Raw genomic sequence first — 18,322 nt, forward strand, 5'->3', positions numbered from 1 at the left:
AAGTGTTTTTTAATTATACAAGCTTGCTGTTTTCTCCTTCCTCTATACCCTTATCCTTGTTATCATACATAATATAAGTACCTGTTACCTTGTCAAATATGACATACGTTTTTCCTAGATTGAAGAGGAATCAAATGGAGATTTGTTTGATATAGAAATCAATGTATCAGACCCCGAGAAAGTTGGTAAGTTCCTTGAGCATATTAAGTCAGATGATAGACTGTCTTATTCCATGAAGACTATTCTGAGATTTCGGCATGATTTCAGTTATCTTTTTTGCAGTTTTTATTGTCTAAATGGAAAGCTATTTAATGTATATATTGGAATAAAAAAATGTGTGGAGGGATTAAAATGACTTGGCCTAGCTTAAGTATCTTAATTTTCTTACAGGAGATGGCATGAATGCTTATATGGCATACAGAGTAACAACAAAGGTAACTAGTGCGACAGATATTTGCAGATAACTTTGTATCATAGCTGAGTAGATGGATCAGTAATTCATAACAATTTTTCTTTCTTTTTAAGACATCACTTTCCATGTTCCACAAAAATGAATTCTCTGTTAAAAGAAGATTCAGTGATTTTCTTGGCTTGCACAGCAAATTAGCAACAAAGTACATGCATATTGGTTACATTGTGCCTCCAGCTCCAGAAAAAAGTATTGTAGGTAAGTGTAGTTCCTGCAAGGATGAATTTAAGAATGACAGTTAAGTACTGTAATACAAATTAAGCATTTTAATATATGTTGGGCTTCATAAATAATTTTCTGCACAAATATTACTTACTGCTTATCAGGTAGTCCAAACTGTTAAATATTCTTCCTGTTCTGTATTTTTAAAAAGTTCCGGTTAAATTGGAAAGATATGTAGTGGCCTCTTCCTAACTCAGACCAGCATGGATGATAAGAACGACATTTGCCTTAATACATGGCCTTCTGTGTCTTATCTATTGTTCGTTCTTCACTGTTACCCTTTAAGAGCTGATTAGTCTATCAAAACAAAGACGTTAAATGAAAGTTTATTTTTAACTTGTGCTGTTATCAGTTGCCTGCAATATACAGAGCTTCATACATACTCCACCTCTCTAATACTTCAGTCTGTTTCTTTTGGTCATGGCGAACACTAAAACCTTTGGTTAATTCTTCAAAGTTTAAATTCAGTAAAACCCTTCTGAATGTTGCTAGTCTTTGAAAATCAAATCCTTTCTCCAGGATGCATGCCTGATACATTGAAGCAACTTATTGAAACCTTACCAGCTCTATGTAGAAGAGGTTCTTTCAAAATAACTGAACATTTAACATAGTAAAACCTGCTGAAGTCTTTTGGCTTACCCATATAGAAAAGTGATTGGACTCTAGAACACCGTTTTGATAAGTAGGGAATGGCAAGTCTTTTTTTCAGTATAGTCTGTACAGCTAATCAGAGCAGCAACTTTTCACATAAGTAGGACTAGGCAGACTGAGTAGATGTAGGCAGCAGAAAGCTTGGGAAAATCATGCTTTTAATTCTGTGCAAAAGCAACTGCATTTTTTAGTCTATAAGACTGAAAATTTTATCTGAATTTTGGTAGCTCTTGAAAGTAATGTATGATTCTGTAATAACCAATTTTTCATGTAACAAAAATAAGTAATTACCAATGTTAACAAGACTTAAAAGATGGAATGAGGCTTCTAGTCATGTGCTTTGAATGATACAACATTTAAGGCATGCGTCAGTGTGGAATTACATGAAATGTAGTACTTGCATCAGTCAAATTCATCTGTAAGACAAAGCTTGGCCTGGATTTTGAGGTACCACTTGAACAAAACCAGCATAGGTATTGATACACCTGGAAATATGTAAGTGGTGGGACTTACTGCAGTGTGAGCAAGCACTGGCTGTCACTTCAGATTCTTGTATACAGACTTTGTTAAGCTACAGATAAGTTGGGGGAACTCACAGATTCTGTAGGACATTTTCTAAAGAGCATGAAACTCCTGCTTTAAACTTGAACTTCAGTGCACAGGTAGTATTTAGTTCTGTCCAAAAATATGTAGTCCAAACATTTATAATTCTGGAGAGAAGAAGGGATTCTAGGCTGATTTAAAATGAGGCATCTTAAAGCAGAGAGCTGATAAAACAGCTGAAAGTAAGATGACATATTGTGTTTATATCACGTGTTTATTTTTAAAAGTCCTAACACTGATTGCATGATATTTCATATTATGCAGTGTGTATTACACATAACTCCTTGGTGTGTTCATTCTGTTACACTGTTGATAACACCCGGAGTTTTAAGGTCTGACTTTATTTTGGTGATGGGTGGGAGAGGCTGGCATTTCAGAACTTTAGCCACAAATTCAAGTGGTTAATTACTGACTGTGAAAGGAGATAAAATTGAGTCAGTGGTGAACTAGAGCTGGTCATTCATCCAGACTGCCTCATTACTTATGTATGTGTATTTGAAAATCATGTTTTCTGTTTTTAAGAAAATAATTTATGAAGTTATGAATCCTGTCCTGGAAAGGATTAGAGGAGTGCTTGGGCTACACAAACTGCTTTTACACTTGCATTTAAATAGGGTTATAGTAGCAGAGAAAGAAAGCTGACATGATATCTAGAAATAACTGTCAATATCACAACTTAGCAATTCCTCATACTGGTCATTTGAATTCATATTCAGTTTCTTCTCTATGAACTTTTGTTGCTATCATATGTGAAGGATTTTTTTTTATTAAACTACAGCATTTCATGCTTTCAGTAGTGGAATATTAATGAATAGTAATACTCTAATGCAAAAAGATGAGGCATGTGAGTTACCTCACCTTGTTTGAATATTTTAAGTCTTGTATGTAGACATACTTGATTTTACAGATAAATTTGTGGATTTACAGTTACATTACACTGTGTAGCATACCTTTGAAAAAAATGCCGATCAGATTTATTTTCGTCATGTTACAGAGAAGGGAAAAACTAAGGCTTCACTGAGAGGTTAAGGGTCACTCCTTGTTCCTGTAAGGATGCTGTTTGTCCCCTCCGTGGGTTACTGTGTGAAACTTCTAAAGCCAGAAGGGAGATCGGGTGAGGAACAATTTTGGGAACTGTTGACCTAGCAGGTCAAGGAGTACATATTCAGAATCTCAGACTTAGAATTTTTAGCTGGAGAAACACAGAACTAACAGAGCAGGAACACATTACAGGTAGAAATAAGATGTTTGGTCTGTATCATAACATACCTCTTCTGTGTTTTGGGAAATAAGAATAATTACAAATGCTTAGTGTTTCATGGTGTTTTTGATAGGTCTCAGGTTCCTAAACTCTCTGAGTTTAGGCCTTTAGCGTGAACAATACTGACCTCAGTCTGATGGTTTTAGTGTTCAGTTGCTGAGATTGAATGTATTTCCCATACCATGATACATTAATAACTGGCTCCCCATCATAGTTTTTTGGCCACTCTTGGCTTGGGCAGAGGAAGCAAATAAAGCTGCATACATTTTATTCTGTTAATTTTATTCTCCATTCAATCTGTAGTTGTTCATATGCTTCAGTATTTTCAGAGCTGGCTAGTTTGCCTTAGTTGACTATAAACTTCTTAGTTTTAGAACTTAAAAAATAATAACTTAAAATATTGGTAATAAGCTTACCAATTAATCAGCTTATAACCTGAGATTTCTTTTCCTATTCTGCTTTATTTGAATAACTGTTGTTGTCTTCTGAAAATGAGTGACCAGTAAAACTCTGGTGTTAGATTGACTTCATAAATGCAAACTAAACTTGTTTTGTGTAACTTGTAGTCACAATTAATATGTTACAGGAAATTGTGTATTTCACAGAGCTACTTCCCACAAAACCATGCAGCATGCAGTATTGATGTTTTTTCTGTTTCTGTCTAGTGTTTTTCATTGTAATTTGACTTAGATACATAAACTTAGGTGAGCTTTATCTTCTAATCACATCACTTATGTTAATGAATTATTTATGATAAAATAAAATCAATATGATGCCATTTTCTTCAAAGGCATGACCAAGGTTAAAGTAGGCAAGGAAGATTCTTCATCTACTGAATTTGTAGAGAAAAGAAGAGCAGCTCTAGAAAGGTAATGTATGTATTTAACCAAAACTTGTTTAGCCTCAGAATTACTTGTAATATACTGCATGGGTGCTGTAATTGGGGTCTGGGCCGTGTGTACTTAGATGGATTCTAGAGGCTGTATGCAGCTGCCAAATTTTTGTGTAGAAATTGAATAATTCCTGTTGATAATGGGAAATGTAGCCTTATTCATAGAGGGGATGATTGCTGACTCCTCAGACTAGTTAGTGCTTAAGATTACAGAGATATAGTAAGTAAAACTTCATCAGCTTACATAGGCATTTTGGGTTTAAGGAATTAAGGCACTTCAGCAGTATATCCGTTCCATAGAAAATCAGCTGCTGGGCAGGGAGACTGGTGAAAGACCTTCAGTCATTTCAAAGTAAAATGGCCTTCTGACAACTTACAGTACATGTGTGTGACTGGCTGAATTTTTGCGTAAGAGATACTGGATCTCTGTCACCCTCTGTCACTTGGTACACAACTAGTACTGTTCAAATATTTTTGCCGTAGAAGGGTACTGTAACTGATAACGCTGCATCAGTTTCCCCTGTTGACATGGCTAGTAAAGCTTTTATAAAATAACTGGTAGAACTTACGCAAGTATACAGCCTTAATTTTGGTATGATTTTATAATATGCCCATTGCTGTGATGCAGTTGAATCATACAAGAACTATATACCATATAACAGTTTCAATTAAACTAGAAAATTAACAAGTCAAAGGTTTTAGATTGTGTGTTGCAAGACCTATCTAACAGATAATGTATGAAGCTCTTAAACTTCTGGAATTCCAGAGCCAATCTTAAACAAAAAATATCTCTTCATAATCCCATTGCTAATATCTTCCATTTCCTGAGTAACAGAAGAACGTTTGAAATTCTACTGAGCCTCAAAATACTGATGCATTGGTCTCAGCTGTCTGGTATGGAAAATTGACTTACAGCTTAACATTTGCCACTTAAAATTCCATCTAGAAGTTACTGAGGTTGTTCTGTTGGTTGGAGCAGAACTGTGGAACACATTCTGGTTATACAAGAAGTGTATTGCTAAAAGTGTGGTGCTGTGAGATATGAAAACTTGGAGTAACAGCCAGAATTAGAGTAATTGGGCTTAGATAACTAACTGAACAGATAACTCCACACACAGCTTTAGGTCTCTGTAATATAGATTACTAGTTTCACTTTTGGTTGCTTGCTGGAACAGAAGTAGAATTAGAAAAAGTTTAATTCACAAGCTTGTGTGCATGTTTTAAGTGCTGCTTTTTCATTTATTTGTTAAAGGAGTTACACCAGTATACCACTTCTAGTGGATGTTAGGACTCCTCCTGTACTGAGGAATGGACTCCTCTGGACTTTTGACAATGCTGGGAAAGCTTCATAGCATATTCCACTTGTTTTTACAGAAAGACTATGAATATCTTATCTGGCAAGGAGCTTTTTTTTTTTTTTTTTATGCCAACTTTAGCTGACACTTTCTTCAGGATCAAAATATTATTAAAAATTACATACCTACCAAGGTGATCAAATTATATTTAGCGGCAGTGATTCTGCTGCCTTTGCCTAAAGCTGAGGAAAATATATTAATGTTCCCCAGAAAGTCAGACCAAAGAAATCTGCTTCAATTTGCTCTTTTTTGAATGGAGAACTATGGGGAAGGTGGGCAGAAAAGCAAGGTTCCTTGGTAGTTGATTTCACTAAAATTGATGCCCTAAATAGTGAACATACATACTGCAGGTCTGCTTGCCAGATGTCCTGAAGCGCATGTTCAGTTGTCTCCAGTGAAAATGTTAGAAGTCTCCCTTGGAGAAAAGGGTGTTCTCTAGCAGCAGATTTCTAAAGAAAAATCTCGTTGACTCCTTGTTACATTAACTTCAACTTGTAAATGCTACTGAGAATAGAATGCAAGTGTAATGTATAATTGTTTACTAATTTTATTTGCATATTTTCATATTTGATATATATAACTGCTTACATAATTAATGTATAATTAGCATATACTTAATATGTTTATTAATTAATTTTATACTAATGTATATGATAGTTCCACTGCAACCCTTAGGTTCTTTAAGAATTAAAATAAGGGTCTGGCAGCCATACCTAATAGATGATGGAGAAAATACACTACATTTACAGTATCAATATACTCAGACTTTCAGTTAAAAGTCCCAGCCCACATGACTTTCTAGGACAGTTTCTAAGCAATGTCTGAGTTTAACGGGGATGTTGTGGTACTTTGCAGCTGAGGCTTAAGCAAAGCTAAAGCTTTGCAAAGAGTAGAGTATGCCATTTATAGTATTCTGTCACTGCATATTAATTAGCAGATCACTGATCATATTCCTGTGATCTTTTGATTTACCTGATATAAAGCATTCATGTAAATGTCACACTTTGTGTTACTACATAATGTTAAAATCAGTTATGACAAATTTGTAACAGTCTTTAGTGAAAGACAAACTTGCAGCAGTTTTTAGGGGAAGAATCTTCATGAAATTTCTCTCTTCAACCTATATTTTTTCAATCAACAGTTTTTAGGTCTAAGCAGAAACAGAAAAATTGTAAAGAGAAAGGAGCTGCACTGATTTATTTTTTGTTTGTTTGCAAGTGCACAACTCCTTTAGAACTAATGTGGGTTGAGGGCATTAGTCTAGGCAGCAAATAAATAGTTGATGCCTGGAACATAATCAACTCGCTTCTCCAAGATTTCCTTTAATTCTGTAACAAGTCAGCCAGAATTATCTGTAACAACAACAAAAAAGTACACATGAGCTTGTTGAAGCATTCTTGTACAGTGCAGTGGACAGGCTTTTTATGGCATAAATTGGCTGTTGTTAGAGGAGGAAGACTTCACTCAGCTGTTGAAAATAAGAATTATAGTATTTTACCACTGTGTAACATATAGTTAGGGCAGATCCCACCTTAAGGAGTTTCTGGTGTAAACAAACTGTGTTAGAACCACTGCCTGCAACTTTGGTGTGTTATGTTGTGGTGTGGAGTGCATGGGGCTGCATTACTTTCAGTCAGAAGTTCCAGGTTTTGTGGCAGTCTTACTGGAGTAGGGCTTCAGTGAACATTTCAACAGCTTAGTGGTCCTAGCTTGTAACTGGGTAGGACCTAGCCCAAGCATTTGTTGGAGGAAAGTGACAGAGTGCATAAATATGGTTTGAAGAGTCAGTAGAGAGGTAAAGGATTGAAGGGGCTTGGAGACTGAACTATCATCTGATCTTTTAGAGGTGACTTTGAAAAGTGTTTTGATAATGAGGGAGGTTGTGTACCCATTCTTTAGGTGGAGGATACTTTTCAATGCTGTCAGGCACATTAAATCTGTTTTGTTGTCTAATATTTTGATTGTTAAAATCATAGGTATCTACAACGAACGGTAAAACACCCAACCTTGTTACAGGATCCAGATTTAAGACAGTTCTTGGAAAGTTCCGAGGTATTTAAGTTCTTTGAAGTTTTCCTATTTGTTTGTAGATACAGTAACCTAAAAAACAATATATTCTTTTTGTATTGAGACCTAATCCCATAGATTTATATAAAATCAAATCAAATTGTACCCTTTGTGGGGCAGAATGGCAGAGGCTACTTAGGTAATGGTGTGCCTCTGCTTCTGATAAAAATTAGAGTGGCAGTGATCGAAACTATTTGCTATTCCGTGACTTCTCAAGCAGGTTGGTCTGTCCAGTTCTAGATTGTGGAAGTGAGTCAAGGCTGCCATACATGGTGAAAATCCATAACTGATAGTACTGATTGTTAAGTTAGATCAAGAATGAAACTGGCTTGGAAGCAGCTCTCTTGTATGTATTTAGGAGTCCAGCTTGAGGTTTACTGGTAGGACGATGTGAAAATGTTAGCAATGCTGTGGCCAGGCTAGGTGTTTTGTGAGTGGAGGACTTCAGCCACCCATGCTATCAATCTGGAACCTTTCATAATACTAAATATAATGTTAAAGCGAATGTAATACCTATTTATAAATGTGCATAGTGGATTCACTGTAATACTGAACTGTCTTTTGGCCAATGTCAATATCTTAGTTATACTAATAAGTCACAGAGACCTCACTACTGACAAAAGCATCATTGATAAATAACTTACAGTGGATTTGTCAATGCTGCTGACAGATAAAACTTCACATGAAGGGTAAATGGTCTGACATAGGGGCCACCTTGTATGGCATATTCAGACTAGCCTGAATAATAATATCAATTAAATTCAGAGTTTGTTAACTTACTCCTGAGGATTTCTAAGTACCTAAGCAAATACACAGTTCTCTTGATATGTATGAGGTAGGTTTTGAAATCTGGCCTATGCTGAAAAGCAAAAAGACATCAACCTTTTATAATCAGCACACAGTGCAAATCTTGCATTACAATTAAATGTTTTACAGAATTTCTTTTGGCTAATTTGGTGTAAATCTAAGCTTTTCTATTCCTGTAGTGGCATTTGTTTTCTGTAGTGTATAGGTGGCTAGTGAGGACCTTTGGCTAGTTCATAATAACTTTGGAGAAGTGGATTGTTTGTTCCATTTAAATGTAAAGATGTAGAAGAAAAGTAAATAGTCTGTATTTTTAAGTTTTCCTCTTGAGAATGTAAAAGTAGTAAATCTGAGAAATTAGATTCCACTATATTGAAACACACAGGAGTAAAGAAAACACTATATCCTTTTCTTTTTCCCCCTTGGTGCCCAGTTAAACCTCCATCCTTTTAACCAGTCTGTTTGCCCTTATTTGTCATTCAATTCCAGCTGCCGAGAGCGGTTAACACCCAGGCTCTGAGTGGAGCAGGAATATTGAGAATGGTGAACAAGGCTGCCGACGCTGTCAACAAAATGACAATCAAGATGAATGAATCGGATGCAGTAAGAGCTGATTTTTCAGCTTGAATAATGAGACGAATTAATGAGCCTCAACAATTGCATTTTAAAGCTGTAGAAGTAGAAAATGGGTTATTAATTTGCTTATTGGCTTGAATTCGTAGCTGTATCAGTTGACCACCCTGGCAGTACCTGGATAATTTGCTTCTTTAAAACCAGAAATGTTGTTGGTAATCTAATTTGTGATGCTTGACTCTTTCATCTTTTGTCAGTGGTTCGAAGAAAAACAGCAGCAATTTGAGAATCTGGATCAGCAACTTAGGAAACTTCATGCCAGTGTCGAAGCATTAGTCTGCCACAGAAAAGGTAACTTTACTCTTACGTGGCTGCATGAACTTTAGGAAATGGTGATGAAACGGAGCTTAGTGTGTCAGAGCTCTTAATTAGTTAATTGAGTTACACAGTATATTTTAATGCAAAAATCTTCTAATTGTGTCTTTTAGTTTAAACTGCTCTAGCATTTTTGTATACCTGCTTTTAATCTTACTTTAACCAGAATATCTGTCATTCATAAAGTAACTATATTGATTTAGCATCATTTTTTAATTATTTAATAAATCAATAAATTATGGTATTAAATGAGATTTAATACCATACCTAGCAAGTGATTCTGCTACAGGAAACATTCATAAATGTACCTCTAGGTCACGAGTCATTTCCTTCTGAACAAAAAGTGGCTGCATAAATCCATTTAAACATTTTTTGGATTAGTATTGCTCTGTTAACTGAGTTTAAGTGCTTAAACAGATATTTACTATTCTTAATTTGGTCCACATAACTATACATCATCAAGCTAGTGTTAAGGTAAACTCTCTGGAAAGATGAGTAGTCTAAGAATATCAACTTTTGGTTTGTTTACTTTAGAGAGAAGCAAAGCCAGTAAGCTTGTATTTTCATCACCTGTACTGGTCTTTTGTCAAAGCTGGCTTTCCGTCAGATGATTTAAAAAAAACCACAAACAACCAAAACACCTAAACTTTGATTTGTATTTCAAGGAAGACTGTAAATGTGCCACCTGACGCTAGTGTATTACGTTAAAATATGGTGTCACCCTTCAGCTTTCTTGTAACTCTATCAGGAATTCCTCTCTGTAGTAAAAAATCTTTGGCCAGATGTCCTCAAGACTAAAGAGTATTTTAAGAAGTAAAGGAAAATGGGAGGTTTTGTTTACTGTTGATTTGGCGCCTGCTCACAGATCTGAAGAATTGTTTATTGTTTTTTTAGAGTTGTGTCTAAGTTGTAAAGGTTTTAAGTATCTGAAGACATTTTGCTTCTACAAACATTTGTGGTGTTCTGATGCTTCCACAGAAGCAGCATGGTTGCAAACAAACCTGCACTTTTATCCTGAAGTAATTTGGATTAAGCATTTATTCAGAGGTCCTTCATAGGACTTGAACTTTGTACAGGACGACTGACATGGGATTTGGTGAGACAGTTGCCCTAGTATTTCTTAATAAATAAGCTCAAAACTTTACCTTCATAGATGCCAGCCATACTGGTATGTGAGGGGTTTTTTTTTTCAAGTCATGTCAGAATGTGGCAATACATTACAGTATGCACAGTTAAAGGTACTTCAGTCAATTAAAACAGTCCAGCAGAAATACAGTTCCACTTACGGCAGTGGCGGTTTTGTGAAATAGTTGGGTGTTTTCCCACTTTGAACTCCTGTGGTGTAGACCTGTTAAAATTGGTTTGATTTTGCTCTGTAGGTGACTTGGCTTTTGTTTTGTGGGCCTGAGTTTTCTCTGAACCAGGCAATATAATGCTGAAGTGACAGTTTTTCCCCTGTCTTTTGCTAGACAGAGTAGGCATGACATTAACAGGCTCAGCAAAACGTTTACTGTTGGAGAGGTTTTTTGGAAGCAGTTTTTCTCCTAAATGTGGTTTCATTGTGATCTCCTTGTGTATTATCATAAGCTTGAGGAAATACAGCTTATATTTTTCAGTTGGTGAAATTAGGGTTGAAATAGGGCAGAGGTCTCTCCTCCACTGATCTGTGCTGCAGAGTAATATTACGAATTATCTGAACTGTACTGAGCACTACTCCTGTATTTCAGAGCTTTCAGCCAACACAGCTGCCTTTGCTAAAAGTGCTGCCATGTTAGGTAACTCTGAAGACCACACTGCTCTATCTAGAGCTTTGTCTCAGCTTGCGGAGGTTGAGGAGAAGATAGATCAATTGCATCAAGAGCAAGCTTTTGCTGATTTCTATGTGTTCTCAGAACTGCTTGGTGATTACATTCGTCTCATTGCTGCAGTAAAAGTGAGTACTACTAGAAAAAAATACTGATTTTTGTACTTGAAGTCAATTCCTCAACATGCGGATTTAGGGTAAATGAATGTGCGTGTTTGCACATATTGTAACAGTTAAGATAAAGTTTTTGCCTGAAATTCTGAGTAAAATGAATGCATCCATGATCAGTTATTCCAATGATAAAAATGATTGTGAAGAAAAATGGGAATGGATTAATAAGATCCAGACAGAATGTAAATGGTGAATATCATCTACTTCAAGCAGTACCAATTGTGCACAGTGTTTGGGGACATCATACACTACTGTGTCTAAGGACATTGTACTTGTTTCTTTCAAGTTACTTATTTTTACAGTATACTCATAGTTTTTCAAGACCATAATTTGGCTGTAGCCAATAGTTTCTGTAAATAAGAAACAAATACAATTTGTATATTTAATTAATAAAAGAAAATATTCAGTGTTGGCGTAAGTCATACTGCACAGCATGATTAGTTTTTTTCGTGGGAAGAGCTTTTCATGAATTTTATCCAGAAATACCTTTGAACTTGCCAGATTGTTGGGAGCGTGGGGTTTTTTTACTTTTTAAAAAAAATATGTATAGTTTAACGCTGCTACCTTAGTCCCTTCCTAACAAAAATGTGTTGCTGAATATGCATGTAATCCATGTGCATGAAAAGTTGGCTAGAATCTGTATTTAGAGAAGTATTTGCATAATAGAGCAATTTGAAGTGATTGTTTTGGTAGTGTTTTGATGAAATGAGAAACATAAAATGGTTTGGGGCACTAAAGTGTCTGCTCTGAAAAGGCTTCTTAATACCCTGTTGTTTGTGGAAGATGTTGAGGTCTGCAAGCATGCTGTCAAATGAAATGCAACCAGAGATGTAGTAGGCACAGTGAGGTTTCTTTTGAGTACGTCTGTTCCAGCTTTACCCAGCATTACCTTTTCCTGGTAAGGAATTTAGATAGCTCTAACAATTCCAGTTGTTTGTCTGTCCTTACAGGGTGTGTTTGATCATCGAATGAAGTGCTGGCAGAAGTGGCAAGATGCTCAGGTCACTTTACAAAAGAAACGTGAAGCTGAAGCAAAGCTCCAACTTGCCAACAAACCTGATAAATTGCAGCAAGCTAAAGATGAGATAAAAGAGGTAATGTTATCAAATGTTATTTTGGAGGTTAGACTTTCTGCATTAACTCATTCATTCTGCATTAATGCACTACTTTATACCATTTTTATTTATAAATCACTTACTCATTTGCTGTGTTTCATATTTACCGAAATTGTTAAAAGGAATTTATTTGAAATATTAAATGTGTGCATTTTTTTGTCGTAAGATCTGTAGGGCAGTTAATACTGTCTCTACGGAGTCTGGGAGATGGGAGGAGGGAAACATGGACAAGTTAAGTAATGCTTTTAACTGTTAACAGATTGCTTGGGTAGGCAGAAGGGCATCTCTTGGCTTCTAAATCTAAAATCCAGTTAAGACGACTAACGGAGAACTGTTCCCATGTTTTGCTTAATTATGCAGCGTATCTACCCATATATATATATATATGTATGTATATATGGTGTAACTTCAGTAAAAATAAATTAACATGTTGAAGTGTCATAATTTATACACTTTTTCTATCATGCTTCACTAAGGAAATTGAAGAGGTAGGACAACTTAATTATTTAACATTAATGCATTCTAATTATGCACCAGTATTCTCTCATTAAATAATGGGAGAAAATCATTGCACATTTCAAGCTGTCTTAAGCAGTTAATTTGTTTGGCTTCCTCATTGGTCACTGACCACATGCTGCTTTGTTCTTTCTGCCCTCATATATTTTGCATATGGTATTGAAGTTACTCATTAACCTGGCTTTCTTTTTCTTAAAAAAGGCCTTTTTACTGGGAAAACTTTGTGTCACTCTTTGTGACCACATTCTTGCTGGTTGCCTCTCGACGTCACCCGTTCATCCACAATACAAGTGAGCTGGTAGTCCTTGTCAAAAATACTTCCTGAGTATTGGAAGTAGTAGGAAATACTCTTTCTCAGTCCCAATATGAAAAGAATTAATTACGTTGTTTCTGAAGGATTTATTTTTCCTACTTTATTGGATGATTAGTGAAGGTTGTTAGTAAACCCACAATTTGAATGTGCTGATGGAAAGTTAGTGCTGCCGTTGAAGTATGATCAGAGTTGCTGAACTCTGTAATACTAGTACTTCTGGCAGAGATTTTGCGAAGTGGAAGCCTACACAACTTGAGCTTCATCCATGACAAAAAGCATGTTGCTTTTTGCAGATAAAGGGCCAAAGAACAGTCCTAGAAATAAGTTAGGGAATAACGAGAAATTCTCTGTGTCAGAAACTCTTAAGATGACAGGCTGTTATCCATTGATAATTCATCAAATATGTGGCACTTGGGCATGATGAAACTTGGATGTTGGATCCATTTAGGCCTGTAGAAGCTTTCACTGAAGTCTCAGGTACCTCTAGTTGCTGTGGTAAGAAGGCACAGGCAGTCTTAATCTGTGTTTTCCTTGGCTGAGTTTTGTATTGTTTCAGCTGTCTAATAACTCCTCGTGTTGGTCTTCCATGAAGGACATCATGTTATGACTTACACATTACGAAGCTATGCAGACAATAAGGGGACTCTCAATAAATATAAACTAAAAATATAAATGTGTAGATATTTATTAGAACATAGATGATGTTCGTCTCCTATCACAGTAGTAACTTGACACTGCACCACAAAATGCTTTTGTTGAGTAAATAGTACCACTGGATTGCTAACGGGAATATGTTATATTGAAGTATGTTGCTTCCCTGCTGCCTTTTTCTGAGGAAGATCGTTACTGGATATATTGGCTCCCATTACTCAGTTACAATGTTGAGATGAACAGATACAGTTGCCTTTTAAGTATTTCTTAGCCTGCATGCGTTGGAAGTCTGGGGCTGATAGCTTTTTTTCACAGTCTTATCTACCCAGCTAGCTTAGATTTCACGATATAATAGATGTGTAAAAGCAGTTATAAGATAATGTAGATTATGATCTCTTATTGTGTAGCTGAATGTCTTTTCCCATAAACTAAGGAGAAACATAACCTAGTGTCATGTATTGTTACATGAATACCACACTCCCAATATGGCAAAACACCACAAGCAACATAACTTCCTCTGAATTTTCCTTTTGTGTTCTCCTTACCTGCAATAACTTTTCTATTCCTGCTTTCTGTGAAAACAGTTCCCACTGAACAAGGAAAGCATGTGCTTTGGCTTGGTTAAGTAACATGCATTCTGACTGGAAAGCCAATAAACATGTCGTTAGTAGCCTGCCATCTGCAACAGAAGTATGATAGAGATAACCATACACTTGATCATAGACAGAGATGAAAATTTAATCAACTCTTTCTGGGATTAGGAAAGTATAGGGAACTAACTTTTGAGAAACTCTCACACACTTGATTGGACAGTTAGTCACAGAAAACTTACAGGTTTAGATTCCTCCTATAGCAATGTTTGTAAATGGGTGGGTAAAGCTTTCGAGGTCCTTTCTGGATTCTAAAAAATCCTTAAAAAAATGTTAAGTGTTCCTTAATAGCAATACTAAGATATTTTTACCTTTCATCTATAGATAGCATTACCTTAGAGATACCATTGTTCTAACTGATCTGATGACATCCTATTACCCAATCTGTTACTTTTAAGTTATTATTGTAAGACTTTCCCTTAAGTATGCAAAAAACCCCAAATAGGTCTTTTTCAGCTCTTGAGGGACTATCACTAATATACTAAAAAAGGTTCAGATACTGACTGACTGAATGGAGAACACAGTCTTAACTCTGTATGTCTTTCCTTTGCCAGTGGGAGACAAAAGTTCAGCAAGGGGAAAAAGATTTTGAACAAATCTCCAAAACCATTCGCAAGGAAGTGGGAAGATTTGAGGCATGTATAATTTTGTCCAAGTAAATAATAGTCTTAATTTAGATAATATTGACATTCCAAGTAAAATTGGTTAAGAGGTTAATATGCTATAATTTATTTATTAACAGAAGGAACGAGTGAAAGACTTTAAAACTGTTATTATCGAGTACTTAGAGTCATTAGTGCAAACACAACAGCAGGTAAGATAAATTTTAAGTTTTGTACAAGTTAATATGTTCTATATTAGGTTAGTTTTAAAAAGGCAGGCTTTAAGTATAGCAATTTCTAAAACATAAAGAACTACTTCTAGCCTGTACTGTGTTGGAGAATAACATAAGTGTTTGGAATTTCCCAGCTATTGCTGTGCTCCTTTACACAGCTCTGATTCAGGAAATCAAGGGAGAAGCTGCCTTACAGATATGGGCGAGTGGAGGGTCTTACCTTCTTCTGAAACTGAATTAATACTTTAACTTACAGATTGGAGTAAATTGTAATGAATACGTACTTAGACTTACTGAGGAGACTTGAATGCTTAAATATTTAGTGCTCTTTTTAAAAAGTATATAATATTACTGAATACTGTAAAACAGTTTCCAATGATTTGGAAGTAGGTCCTGTTCCCAGAAGAGTCTGGACTCTCTCCTTTGCTTATGCCATGAATATAACCCTGTGGCTTTGTTTAATTAAAAAGAAAAAAAAAAAAAAAAGGTGGTACCCTTAGAGGTAAGAATAGCAAACTGAGCTTACAAAAACTTCTGTGTAACTATTCTGTAGCATTGTGTTCAATGTGTGGTAAAAACTCTGTTGCTGTAAGTAGAATTGTGTATTTATTACTTTTATTTTTTCTTGCATTATGTAGTAATGTGATATGTAATATGAAGCACCTGTGTTCTTACTTTGTCGGGTGGGGACAAGTTTACCACAAGAGAAGGAAGATCCGTGTGTTTTCTTTTCCAACATTTAGTACTTATTATAATGTTTTTCCCTTCTCTTCAAGCTAATAAAATACTGGGAGGCATTCCTACCTGAAGCCAAAGCCATCGCCTAAAAGAAAAATACTCCAAATGACAAGACAGTCTGGATGTTTATCCTGGATAAAACTAAATTCCACAGTGAAATCACTTTAAATCATCCAAATAAACCACTATATATTTTACAAATTAACATGTGGCTTTTTTTATATACTACAGCATTTTATTAACAAGCTGCATGTCCTGACCCTCTTTGAAGTGGACTGTGGCATGATGTTCTGCAATACATGCTGAATTGAACACTATTGTGTCTTAATACTTGCACTAAAATGTGCACTGCAAGGCCAGAAAGCTGATATTTTTGTTCTTTACAATATGAAGTTCTGTAGTATGTTTACCTGATCTTTATGAAACAAATTTAATTGCATCGATTGAAGTTCACTTAAACATTCCTGTACAAAATCATGTTTTTGTGATTACAATAATAAAGGGATGTACCTTGTGAAACATTAAACATTTCTGTCTGTTTTGTGTCTGTAGGTATTTGCTAATGTTCTTAGAAGTAGCATTTAGAACAAATTGAGATCATATCAAAGGCACAAACAACACTTAGTAAAGAATGCTGGAGATGGTATTAAAGGTCCACAAAGAGGTATTGGTGATAAACTGTTATGGTTTTTAATTCTGAATCTCTTCTTTACAAGTGTTCTTTCCACCTGAAGTTATCGCTGCGTTGGTAAACTGTAATGCATTAATACTCATAGAGTCAAAATACTGATGCTTGGGCAAAAGACAGGCAAAACCAGAAGTGTCTTCCAAGTGTTTTACAAAGCTTCTGAGGGGTTAAGATCAACTGCATGGTCAAATACCGGTGTCCTAGTGGACTGATAAATTTCATCAGTTGTCTTAAATGGTCTCAGGATACAAAAAGAAAAAAATCTTGCAATAATTCTGGTAATCGAGGAGGAAGAAATGTAGGTAATTCAGCTGAGTGCAAACTAGTTGTAAGGGCTACCATTCCACTTGGATTTTCATGAGTAGAAAACATATTTGTAGGAACTGGTTATATGGTTGTATCTTTTATAAGAAATCAAAGCAGCTAAACGTTTTCTGAAATACACAATATAAACCTATAACATGCTGCCCTGTCATTTCTAATGACACACAGTGCTTGTCAATCGCATGTACTAATATTAAGATATTTTAGACAAACATTAATCATGTAAAATACAAGAGAAGTTCTTGCTTTCAGTTAATCATAAGACTGCAGGATAAGCCCCTGAATTTGTATTGTTTGTGGTCAAGCATAAAGAAACACCCAATACTATTTCTGAACAAAATGGCAACCTAAATTCAGGTGGAAGTTCATACACTGTGATTTATGCAATGAAATTAGTATAAACTTTCCAGGTTAGTGTTCCCTATTGTTTTCTGTACAGAACTCTGTTGGCTCAGTATTTCTAGGAATTTTCAAGAAAACTAGTACAGAAACGGTTGGTTTTTTAAATAAAAAATAAAATATCAAGCCTATATCAAGCATCTTTTTAAATGGTGAAAAGTTAAAACCTTAAGCTTTGTAGTATCTGTGCTTCAGTGTTTGTTAAATCATTTAGCTTGTAACTGCTTTTTGAAAAGCTCAAGTATGCAACAGGTTTGTGATGAAGAAATTGATCTAGGCATAACACTTGAGTAAGTGTTATGGTATACTTGACTTCGGCTCGCTCAGTGCTAATGAGAATTGACCAACAGCTCAATGTTAAATTTCAGGTTTGTTCCAGTGAGGGAGATAGTGGGTACTTCCAGAATTTAAGACTCAATGTGGACATGCAGAGCTGAAAATGGGCAAACACATACTTTCATGATCTTTTTTTTTTTTTTCTTTCAGTGATTTATCCAACTTTCTTAGCTCTCGATTATTTTTTTCTTTTTTGCTTCTGTTCAGGATTAGAATTCAGTTGAATTATGGATCACATTTCTTCTCTCTGTGATGAGAGAATAAGAAATAGCTTTCACATTAGTCTCCTAGCAAGGATTAGTGCAATTTTGTCTATGCTAGACAATTGAAAACAAGCGTTGTGTAGGTGGGTGTCTTAAAACAAGAAGCCTGTTGGAGAACAAATAGCATTTCTGGAGTTCGGTGTTAGAGAGGTTTGCTCATACAAAAAATTTGTGGTGGTTTTTTTGCATTACAAGGTTAATTTGAACAGAAGACCCAGATCAGCTGTCACACTTGGCTAGCATAAAA

The 18,322-nt window shown here is 35.6% G+C and overlaps 1 protein-coding gene across 1 annotated transcript in view; it reads left to right on the plus strand.

Annotated features, from left to right (window-relative positions):
- Positions 1-16,591, plus strand: part of SNX2 (sorting nexin 2) — a 32,635-nt gene extending 16,044 nt beyond the window's left edge. The window contains exons 4-15 of the mRNA XM_055790476.1: positions 119-185; positions 391-434; positions 526-667; positions 3,997-4,075; positions 7,430-7,505; positions 8,814-8,927; positions 9,155-9,248; positions 11,000-11,205; positions 12,198-12,341; positions 15,047-15,127; positions 15,235-15,306; positions 16,104-16,591. Of these exons, the coding sequence (XP_055646451.1) occupies positions 119-185; positions 391-434; positions 526-667; positions 3,997-4,075; positions 7,430-7,505; positions 8,814-8,927; positions 9,155-9,248; positions 11,000-11,205; positions 12,198-12,341; positions 15,047-15,127; positions 15,235-15,306; positions 16,104-16,154 (1,170 nt within the window). The 3' untranslated portion in view covers positions 16,155-16,591. The remainder of the gene's footprint in view (positions 1-118; positions 186-390; positions 435-525; positions 668-3,996; positions 4,076-7,429; positions 7,506-8,813; positions 8,928-9,154; positions 9,249-10,999; positions 11,206-12,197; positions 12,342-15,046; positions 15,128-15,234; positions 15,307-16,103) is intronic.
- The last annotated feature ends 1,731 nt before the right edge of the window (positions 16,592-18,322 follow it).

This window comes from Falco peregrinus, chromosome Z (genome assembly GCF_023634155.1).
Source record: "Falco peregrinus isolate bFalPer1 chromosome Z, bFalPer1.pri, whole genome shotgun sequence".
Classification (NCBI taxonomy): Eukaryota; Metazoa; Chordata; class Aves; order Falconiformes; family Falconidae; genus Falco; species Falco peregrinus.